The following is a 12,500-nucleotide window of genomic DNA, read 5'->3' as shown; positions in this document are numbered from 1 at the left end:
TCTGAGCCCCTCTCCTCCTCTTGGTCATCCTTCACTGCTGTATCTTTGGGTGATATTTCGGCACTAGTGAACAAGATGAAACCCTCCTCTTGCTCAGATGACGTCCTTCCTTGTAGGCTTTTTATCAAAGTATTTGATGTAATTGGCCCCTGGGTTACCAATATGGTGAACCTCTCGCTTTCCACAGGGGTTTTTAACAATGCATTTAAACATGCCATTGTGGAGCCTCTGCTCAAAAAACTAGGCTTAGACCCAACTGACCTCAGTAATTTCAGGCCTATTTCTAATCTTCATTCTTGTCTAAGATCTTGGAGAAGGTGGTGTCCGAGCAGCTGTTCCTGGATCAGAGCGACATCCATGAGAAGTTTCAGTCTGGCTTCTGTAAACATCTACGGAGACAGTTCTTACTGAAAGTATCCAGTGACATCATGATGTTCTGGTTCTCTTGGATCTGTCCTCAGCCTTTGACACAGTTGATCACCAGATCCTGCTGAGAAGACTGAGGGATGAAGACTGTCTGGGTCTGTGTTAGAATGGTTCTCATCTTACCTTTCTGGGCGCAGTTTTAGTGTATCTGTCAATCAAATGAGGTCTGAATCGGCAGATCTGTTGTGTGGAGTCCCTCAAGGTTCTGTTCTGGGTCCTTTATTGTTTTTGCTGTACTTGATTCCCCTCGGTACAATCAACATTTCTGATGTTTCTTATCACATTTTTGCTGATGACATCCAGCTCTACTGCTCTGTTGATCCAACTGAGCCCCAGAGGCTGAACTTAGTCAATTGTTGCTAGAAATCAAACAATGAGTTAAAACACTTTGAAGCTAAATGTGGACAAAACTGAAACTCTGGTGATTGTTGATGATAAGATTCCAGGGTTGAGTCAGTACTTGAGTGACTTATGTCAGTCTGTCAAACTGAGCCTGAGAAACCTGGGTGTTGTATTTGATAAAGACATGTCTCTTGTTCAACACTGAAGAAAACTGACCAGAAACTGTTTCCTTCAACTGAGAAAAATCTCTAAACTTAGGAAAATGTTGTCGGAACATGATCTGGATCTTATAATCCATGCGTTTGTTTCTTCTCGTCTGGACTATTGTAACAGTTTGTTTTCATGTCTTAACAAGAAGGATCGTCTCGTCTGCAGTTCAGAACTCTGAGCCTCTCTAGTAGAAGAACTCACATTTCTCCTTCAAACTCTTCACTGGCTTCCAGTTTCTTTCAGGATCAACTTTAAAATTCTGGTTCTTACTTTGGTCAGACCTTCATGATCTGATCCAGACTTACACCCCAGCTCGGGCTCTGAGGTCTGTGGATCAGAATCTACTGATGGTTCCTGAACTTCTGGACCAGAGGAGAGAAATCCTTCCAGACTGTTGCTCCTAAGCTTTGGAACCATCTCTGTGTTTGATGATCTACTGACTCCTTCAAGAAACATCTGTGTTTGATGATCTACTGACTCCTTCAAGAAACATGTGTGTTTGATGATCTACTGACTCCTTCAAGAACCATCTGTGTTTGATGATCTACTGACTCCTTCAAGAAACATCAGTGTTTGATGATCTACTGACTCCTTCAAGAAACATCTGTGTTTGATGATCTACTGACTCCTTCAAGAAACATCTGTGTTTGATGATCTACTGACTCCTTCAAGAAACATCTGTGTTTGATGATCTACTGACTCCTTCAAGAAACATCTGTGTTTGATGATCTACTGACTCCTTCAAGAAACATCTGTGTTTGATGATCTACTGACTCCTTCAAGAAACATCTGTGTTTGATGATCTACTGACTCCTTCAAGAAACATCTGTGTTTGATGATCTACTGACTCCTTCAAGAAACATCTGTGTTTGATGATCTACTGACTCCTTCAAGAAACATCAGTGTTTGATGATCTACTGACTCCTTCAAGAAACATCTGTGTTTGATGATCTACTGACTCCTTCAAGAAACATCTCTGTGTTTGATGATCTACTGACTCCTTCAAGACACATCTGTGTTTGATGATCTACTGACTCCTTCAAGAAACATCTCTGTGTTTGATGATCTACTGACTCCTTCAAGAAACATCTGTGTTTGATGATCTACTGACTCCTTCAAGAAACATCTGTGTTTGATGATCTACTGACTCCTTTAAGAAACATCTGTGTTTGATGATCTACTGACTCCTTCAAGAAACATCTGTGTTTGATGATCTACTGACTCCTTCAAGAAACATCTGTGTTTGATGATCTACTGACTCCTTCAAGAAACATCTGTGTTTGATGATCTACTGACTCCTTCAAGAAACATCTGTGTTTGATGATCTACTGACTCCTTCAAGAAACATCTGTGTTTGATGATCTACTGACTCCTTCAAGAAACATCTGTGTTTGATGATCTACTGACTCCTTTAAGAAACATCTTAAGACGTTTCTATTTTAAGGCTTTTCCTTGATTTTCTGGAACTCCTGTGTTGTTCTCACTTTTATCTTGATCTTTAAAGTATATATTTTATTGAGTATTGTTTTGATTGTTTAAGCGCTTTGTGACCCTGGTCTGGAAAATAACTATATAAATAAAAATTACTTACTTACTTAACACTCAAACACACAGACTAACACTCAAACACACTTAAACACAACACAACTTTACACACTCAAACACAACACAACTTTACACACTCAAACACAACACAACTTTACACACTCAAACACAACACAACTGCACCATCATGGTGGACTAAAGTTGAAACTATATTTCCAGGTTTGACCTCCAGGTTTGACCTCCAGGTGTGACCTCCAGGTGTGACCTCCAGAGGTCACCATGGCCGACAACATCAACTCTCTGCCGTTCTTCTACGGCAACATCACGCGCGAGGAGGCCGAGGAGTTCCTGCGCCAGGCGGGTCTGCTCAGTGGTCAGTACCTGCTGCGTCAGAGCCGGAACCACCTGGGAGGCTTCGCTCTGTCGCTCGCTCACGCCGGACGCTGCTTCCACTACACCATCGAGCGCCAGAACGACCAGCGCTACGCCATCGCGGGCGGCAGGAGTCACGCCAGCCCCACCGGCGTCATCGACTTCCACTCGCAGGAGACGGACGGGCTGGTGTGTCTGCTCAAGAGACCCTGCAACAGACCCAAGAACATGCAGCCCAAGGTCGGGCTCTTCGAGGACCTGAAGGAGCGAATGATCCAAGAGTTCGTCAAGCAGACGTGGAACCTGCACGTGAGACCCTTTCACAATAAGAGCTTCTGTGACTTTCATGTTTTAATGCTTGACCTTTGACCCAGAGACAACCCCAGGGATACCACAAATACGTTTGTTTTCGGGACTTCGGGTCACTTTGACCCGGAGATGACACAAGGGTTCAATGTTTTTTTAATTGAAATGCTTTTTAAGCTTTTTATTTTTTAAATAACTGATTAAATATAAATAAATCAATAAGAATTATTTAAATAATTTAAATAAAAGTGTTTTAAGTTCAATATTTTTTTTAATTCATAGTCTTTTAATTCAATATAAATGTTATAATCGAGTCTCCAGACTAAAGCAACAGATCACAGAGATACTGATCAAACTCTCAGCCAATCACGTGACGAGATGTTGATCACATGACGATACAAAAGCTGGATCCAGTATCTCTGTGATCTGTGGGTTTAGTCTGGAGACTCTATTATAACATTTATATTGAATTAAAAACATTCATTTGTGAATTAAAATATTAAACTATGTCTAAAATGTATTTTTAATAATTAATAAATGAAATCATTGAATGAAATAATTGGATGCTTTGAAAACATGTTTTGATAAAATCAAACTTTTGACCTTTGACCTTGACCTGGTGTGTTCAGGGAGCAGCTCTGGATCAAGCCATCGTCAGTCAACGTCCCAGGCTGGAGAAGATCATCGCGAGCTCGGCCCACGAGAGGATGCCCTGGTTCCACGGAGAGATCACTCGAGAGCAGTCGGAGTCTCGGCTCCAGAACGGATCCAGAACCAACGGAAAGTTTCTGTGAGTTTGTTTTATGCGTGTCATGTGATCATGTATGTGTGTCATGTGATCATGTATGTGTGTCATGTGATCATGTATGTGTGTCATGTGATCATGTATGTGTGTCATGTGATCATGTATAGATGTCATGTGATCATGTATGTGTGTCATGTGATCATGTATGTGTGTCATGTGATCATGTGTGTGTCATGTGATCATGTATTGGTGTCATGTGATCATGTATGTGTGTCATGTGATCATGTGTGTGTGTCATGTGATCATGTATGTGTGTCATGTGATCATGTATGTGTGTCATGTGATCATGTATATGTGTCATGTGATCATGTATGTGTGTCATGTGATCATGAATGTGTGTCATGTGATCATGTATGTGTGTCATGTGATCATGTATGTGTGTCATGTGATCATGTATAGATGTCATGTGATCATGTATGTGTGTCATGTGATCATGTATGTGTGTCATGTGATCATGTGTGTGTCATGTGATCATGTATTGGTGTCATGTGATCATGTATGTGTGTCATGTGATCATGTGTGTGTGTCATGTGATCATGTATGTGTGTCATGTGATCATGTATGTGTGTCATGTGATCATGTATATGTGTCATGTGATCATGTATGTGTGTCATGTGATCATGAATGTGTGTCATGTGATCATGTGTGTGTGTCATGTGATCATGTATGTGTGTCATGTGATCATGTATATGTGTCATGTGATCATGTATGTGTGTTGTGTGATCATGTGTGTGTCATGTGATCATGTATTGGTGTCATGTGATCATGAATGTGTGTCATGTGATCATGTATGTGTGTCATGTGATCATGTATATGTGTCATGTGATCATGTATGTGTGTTGTGTGATCATGTGTGTGTCATGTGATCATGTATTGGTGTCATGTGATCATGTATGTGTGTCATGTGATCATGTGTGTGTGTCATTTGATCATGTGTGTGTGTGTCATGTGATCATGTATTGGTGTCATGTGATCATGTGTGTGTCATGTGATCATGTATTGGTGTCATGTGATCATGAATGTGTGTCATGTGATCATGTATGTGTGTCATGTGATCATGTGTGTGTGTCATGTGATCATGTATGTGTGTCATGTGATCATGTATGTGTGTCATGTGATCATGTATATGTGTCATGTGATCATGTATGTGTGTCATGTGATCATGTATGTGTGTCATGTGATCATGTGTGTGTTTAATGTGATCATGTGTGTGTGTCATGTGATCATTATGTGTGTCATGTGATCATGTGTGTGTGTCATGTGATCATGTATGTGTGTCATGTGATCATGTATGTGTGTCATGTGATCATGTATATGTGTCATGTGATCATTATGTGTGTCATGTGATCATGTTTGTGTGTCATGTGATCATGTGTGTGTGTCATGTGATCATGTATATGTGTCATGTGATCATGTATGTGTGTCATGTGATCATGTATAGATGTCATGTGATCATGTATGTGTGTTGTGTGATCATGTGTGTGTCATGTGATCATGTATTGGTGTCATGTGATCATGTATGTGTGTCATGTGATCATGTATATGTGTCATGTGATCATGTATGTGTGTCATGTGATCATGAATGTGTGTCATGTGATCATGTGTGTGTGTCGTGTGATCATGTATGTGTGTCATGTGATCATGTATGTGTGTTGTGTGATCATGTGTGTGTCATGTGATCATGTATTGGTGTCATGTGATCATGTATGTGTGTCATGTGATCATGTATTGGTGTCATGTGATCATGTATGTGTGTCATGTGATCATGTATGTGTGTCATGTGATCATGTGTGTGTGTCATGTGATCATGTGTGTGTGTGTCATGTGATCATGTATTGGTGTCATGTGATCATGTATGTGTGTCATGTGATCATGTATGTGTGTCATGTGATCATGAATGTGTGTCATGTGATCATGTATGTGTGTCATGTGATCATGTATGTGTGTCATGTGATCATGTATGTGTGTTGTGTGATCATGTGTGTGTCATGTGATCATGTATTGGTGTCATGTGATCATGTATTGGTGTCATGTGATCATGTATGTGTGTCATGTGATCATGTATTGTTGTCATGTGATCATGTATTGGTGTCATGTGATCATGTATGTGTGTCATGTGATCATGTATTGTTGTCATGTGATCATGTATGTGTGTCATGTGATCATGTATGTGTGTCATGTGATCATGTGTGTGTGTCATGTGATCATGTGTGTGTGTCATGTGATCATGTATTGGTGTCATGTGATCATGTGTGTGTCATGTGATCATGTATTGGTGTCATGTGATCATGTATTGGTGTCATGTGATCATGTATGTGTGTCATGTGATCATGTATTGGTGTCATGTGATCATGTATGTGTGTCATGTGATCATGTGTGTGTGTCATGTGATCATGTATGTGTGTCATGTGATCATGTATGTGTGTCATGTGATCATGTATGTGTGTCATGTGATCATGTATGTGTGTCATGTGATCATGTGTGTGTGTCATGTGATCATGTGTGTGTGTCATGTGATCATTATGTGTGTCATGTGATCATGTGTGTGTGTCATGTGATCATGTATGTGTGTCATGTGATCATGTATGTGTGGCATGTGATCATGTATATGTGTCATGTGATCATGTATGTGTGTCATGTGATCATGTATGTGTGTCATGTGATCACGTGTGTGTGGCATGTGATCATGTGTGTGTGTCATGTAATCATTATGTGTGTCATGTGATCATGTATTGGTGTCATGTGATCATGTATGTGTGTCATGTGATCATGTATGTGTGTCATGTGATCATGTGTGTGTGTCATGTAATCATGTGTGTGTGTGTCATGTGATCATGTATTGGTGTCATGTGATCATGTATGTGTGTCATGTGATCATGTATTGGTGTCATGTGATCATGTATTGGTGTCATGTGATCATGTGTGTGTCATGTGATCATGTATTGGTGTCATGTGATCATGTATGTGTGTCATGTGATCATATATTGGTGTCATGTGATCATGAATGTGTGTCATGTGATCATGTATGTGTGTCATGTGATCATGTGTGTGTGTCATGTGATCATGTATGTGTGTCATGTGATCATGTATGTGTGTCATGTGATCATGTATGTGTGTCATGTGATCATGTGTGTGTGTCATGTGATCATGTGTGTGTGTCATGTGATCATGTGTGTGTGTCATGTGATCATGTGTGTGTGTGTCATGTGATCATGTATGTGTGTCATGTGATCATGTGTGTGTGTCATGTGATCATGTGTGTGTGTCATGTGATCATGTGTGTGTGTCATGTGATCATGTGTGTGTGTCATGTGATCATGTGTGTGTGTCATGTGATCATGTGTGTGTGTCATGTGATCATGTGTGTGTGTCATGTGTTCATGTGTGTGTGTCATGTGATCATGTGTGTGTGTGTCATGTGATCATGTGTGTGTGTGTCATGTGATCATGTGTGTGTGTGTCATGTGATCATGTATGTGTGTCATGTGATCATGTGTGTGTGTCATGTGATCATGTGTGTGTGTCATGTGATCATGTGTGTGTGTCATGTGTTCATGTGTGTGTGTCATGTGATCATGTGTGTGTGTGTCATGTGATCATGTGTGTGTGTCAAAATATCAATAGAGTGAATTCATTTATAAGAACAAAGACAGTTATGAAGTCTCTCGCGAAGAAGTTCCTGTTGACTTCCTGTTGTGTTGCTGCTATCATCGTGAAACATCCATGTGTCGTAAATACACTCACAGTGTTTTCCAAGCAACACAACTGTGTTGAAACAATTTTCAACTATAATCAAACAATTTTCAACTATAATAAAACAATTTAAACTATAATCAAACAATTTTCAACTATAATAAAACAATTTAAACTATAATCAAACAATTTAAACTATAATCAAACAATTTAAACTATAATCAAACAATTTTCAACTATAATCAAACAATTTTCAACTATAATCAAACAATATTCAACTATAATCAAACAATTTTCAACTATAATCAAACAATTTTCAACTATAATAGAACAATTTTCAACTATAATCAAACAATTTTCAACTATAATCAAACAATTTTCAACTATAATCAAACTATTTTCAACTGTAATCAAACAATTATCAACTATAATCAAACAATTTTCAACTATAATCAAACAATTATCAACTATAATCAAACAATTTTCAACTATAATCAAACAATTTTCAACTATAATCAAACAATTTTCAACTATAATCAAACAATTTTCAACTATAATCAAACAATTTTCAACTATAATAGAACAATTTTCAACTATAATCAAACAATTTTCAACTATAATCAAACAATTTTCAACTATAATCAAACAATTTTCAACTATAATCAAACTATTTTCAACTGTAATCAAACAATTATCAACTATAATCAAACAATTTTCAACTATAATCAAACAATTATCAACTATAATCAAACAATTTTCAACTATAATCAAACAATTTTCAACTATAATCAAACAATTTTCAACTATAATCAAACAATTTTCAACTATAATAGAACAATTTTCAACTATAATCAAACAATTATCAACTATAATCAAACAATTTTCAACTATAATCAAACAATTTTCAACTATAATAGAACAATTTTCAACTATAATCAAACAATTTTCAACTATAATCAAACAATTTTCAACTATAATCAAACAATTATCAACTATAATCAAACAATTTTCAACTATAATCAAACAATTTAAACTATAATCAAACAATTTTCAACTATAATCAAACAATTTAAACTATAATCAAACAATTTAAACTATAATCAAACAATTTAAACTAGAATCAAACAATTTTCAACTATAATCAAACAATTTAAACTATAATCAAACAATTTAAACTATAATCAAACAATTTTCAACTATAATCAAACAATTTTCAACTATGATCAAACAATTTTCAACTATAATCAAACAATTTTCAACTATGATCAAACAATTTTCAACTATAATCAAACAATTTAAACTATAATCAAACAATTTTCAACTATAATCAAACAATTTTCAACTATGATCAAACAATTTTCAACTATAATCAAACAATTTTCAACTATGATCAAACAATTTTCAACTATAATCAAACAATTTAAACTATAATCAAACAATTTTCAACTATGATCAAACAATTTTCAACTATAATCAAACAATTTTCAACTATAATCAAACAATTTTCAACTATGATCAAATAATTTTCAACTATAATAGAACAATTTTCAACTATAATCAAACAATTATCAACTATAATCAAACAATTATCAACTATAATCAAACAATTTTCAACTATAATCAAACAATTTTCAACTATGATCAAACAATTTTCAACTATAATCAAACAATTTAAACTATAATCAAACAATTTTCAACTATAATCAAACAATTTAAACTATAATCAAACAATTTAAACTATAATCAAACAATTTAAACTAGAATCAAACAATTTTCAACTATAATCAAACAATTTAAACTATAATCAAACAATTTAAACTATAATCAAACAATTTAAACTAGAATCAAACAATTTTCAACTATAATCAAACAATTTAAACTATAATCAAACAATTTAAACTAGAATCAAACAATTTTCAACTATAATCAAACAATTTAAACTATAATCAAACAATTTAAACTATAATCAAACAATATTCAACTATAATCCAACAATTTTCAACTATAATCAAACAATTTAAACTATAATCCAACAATTTTCAACTATAATCAAACAATTTAAACTATAATCAAACAATTTAAACTATAATCCAACAATTTTCAACTATAATCAAACAATTTAAACTATAATCAAACAATTTTCAACTATAATCAAACAATTTAAACTATAATCAAACAATTTTCAACTATAATCAAACAATTTTCAACTATAATCCAACAATTTTCAACTATAATCAAACAATGTTCAACTGTAATCAATAAAGATAAATAAAGCCATAACTAACTAGCTTTAACTAGTTGCTCTCTAACTGGTCCAGGATCCGCCAGAGAGACACCAGCGGCTCCTTCGCGCTGTGTTTGCTGCACGAGGCTCGTGTGATGCACTATCGTATCGACAGAGATTCTGCAGCCAAGCTTTCGATCCCAGACGGAAAGAAGTTCGACACACTGTGGCAGGTGAGAGTCTGTGGCGCCCTCTGGTGTCGGAGCGGTGGAGCTGCATGCAGTGAACAAGAAACTTTATTCAAATGAAATGATTTTATTTTCAGTCAAAGTCAGTCAATAGTATTTTCATATTATTGTATTCATAGTATTTTTATTATTTAATGTTGTAATTATGATTGTATTTATCATATACTTTTATTATGTATTGTCGTTTCATTGTATTTTATTTAACTCATGTTCTTTTTTGTTATCATTTTATTGTATTTTCTTATTATTTAAATCTTGTTATTATTGTTTTTTTTTATTATTTTACACATGTTAATGTATATTTCATGTTTTTTGTCGACGTATAGACGAGAAATCAAATGAATGATGATTAAATGATTATATTATTATTATGTTTACATTAAACTATATTCACTTTGATGATCGTAAATTATGATTAAATGATTATATTATTATTATGTTTACATTAAACTATATTCACTTTGATGATCGTAAATGATAATTAAATGATTATATTATTATTATGTTTACATTAAACTATATTCACTTTGATGATCGTAAATGATAATTAAATGATTATATTATTATTATGTTTACATTAAACTATATTCACTTTGATGATCGTAAATGATAATTAAATGATTATATTATTATTATGTTTACATTAAACTATATTCACTTTGATGATCGTAAATGATAATTAAATGATTATATTATTATTATGTTTACATTAAACTATATTCACTTTGATGATCGTAAATGATAATTAAATGATTATATTATTATTATGTTTACATTAAACTATATTCACTTTGATGATCGTAAATGATGATTAAATGATTATATTATTATTATGTTTACATTAAACTATATTCACTTTGATGATCGTAAATGATGATTAAATGATTATATTATTATTATGTTTACATTAAACTATATTCACTTTGATGATCGTAAATGATAATTAAATGATTATATTATTATTATGTTTACATTAAACCATATTCACTTTGATGATCGTAAATGATAATTAAATGATTATATTATTATTATGTTTACATTAAACTATATTCACTTTGATGATCGTAAATGATAATTAAATGATTATATTATTATTATGTTTACATTAAACTATATTCACTTTGATGATCGTAAATGATAATTAAATGATTATATTATTATTATGTTTACATTAAACTATATTCACTTTGATGATCGTAAATGATAATTAAATGATTATATTATTATTATGTTTACATTAAACTATATTCACTTTGATGATCGTAAATGATAATTAAATGATTATATTATTATTATGTTTACATTAAACTATATTCACTTTGATGATCGTAAATGATGATTAAATGATTATATTATTATTATGTTTACATTAAACTATATTCACTTTGATGATCGTAAATGATGATTAAATGATTATATTATTATTATGTTTACATTAAACTATATTCACTTTGATGATCGTAAATGATGATTAAATGATTATATTATTATTATGTTTACATTAAACTATATTCACTTTAATGATCGTAAATGATAATTAAATGATTATATTATTATTATGTTTACATTAAACTATATTCACTTTGATGATCGTAAATGATGATTAAATGATTATATTATTATTATGTTTACATTAAACTATATTCACTTTGATGATCGTAAATGATAATTAAATGATTATATTATTATTATGTTTACATTAAACTATATTCACTTTGATGATCGTAAATGATAATTAAATGATTATATTATTATTATGTTTACATTAAACTATATTCACTTTGATGATCGTAAATTATGATTAAATGATTATATTATTATTATGTTTACATTAAACTATATTCACTTTGATGATCGTAAATGATAATTAAATGATTATATTATTATTATGTTTACATTAAACTATATTCACTTTGATGATCGTAAATGATAATTAAATGATTATATTATTATGTTTACATTAAACTATATTCACTTTGATGATCGTAAATGATAATTAAATGATTATATTATTATTATGTTTACATTAAACTATATTCACTTTGATGATCGTAAATGATAATTAAATGATTATATTATTATTATGTTTACATTAAACTATATTCACTTTGATGATCGTAAATGATAATTAAATGATTATATTATTATTATGTTTACATTAAACTATATTCACTTTGATGATCGTAAATGATGATTAAATGATTATATTATTATTATGTTTACATTAAACTATATTCACTTTGATGATCGTAAATGATGATTAAATGATTATATTATTATTATGTTTACATTAAACTATATTCACTTTGATGATCGTAAATGATGATTA

At 32.6% G+C, this 12,500-nt stretch overlaps 1 protein-coding gene across 4 annotated transcripts in view; it reads left to right on the top strand.

Annotated features, from left to right (window-relative positions):
* syk (spleen tyrosine kinase) overlaps positions 1-12,500 on the top strand; it is a gene marked incomplete at its 3' end in the record, with an annotated part of 40,147 nt that overhangs the window by 4,305 nt on the left and 23,342 nt on the right. For 3 of the 4 annotated variants that reach the window (XM_087790430.1, XM_087790429.1, XM_087790426.1), the window contains 3 exon segments: positions 2,743-3,204; positions 3,831-3,991; positions 10,018-10,156. In XM_087790430.1, coding sequence (XP_087646556.1) covers positions 2,803-3,204; positions 3,831-3,991; positions 10,018-10,156 — 702 coding nt within the window. 4 annotated transcript variants of the gene reach the window in all.

This window comes from Callionymus lyra, chromosome 5 (assembly GCF_982586985.1).
Source record: "Callionymus lyra chromosome 5, fCalLyr1.hap1.1, whole genome shotgun sequence".
Classification (NCBI taxonomy): Eukaryota; Metazoa; Chordata; class Actinopteri; order Syngnathiformes; family Callionymidae; genus Callionymus; species Callionymus lyra.
The sequence above is the reverse complement of the archived record's forward strand: the minus strand, read 5'-3'. Positions and strand labels throughout refer to the sequence as shown.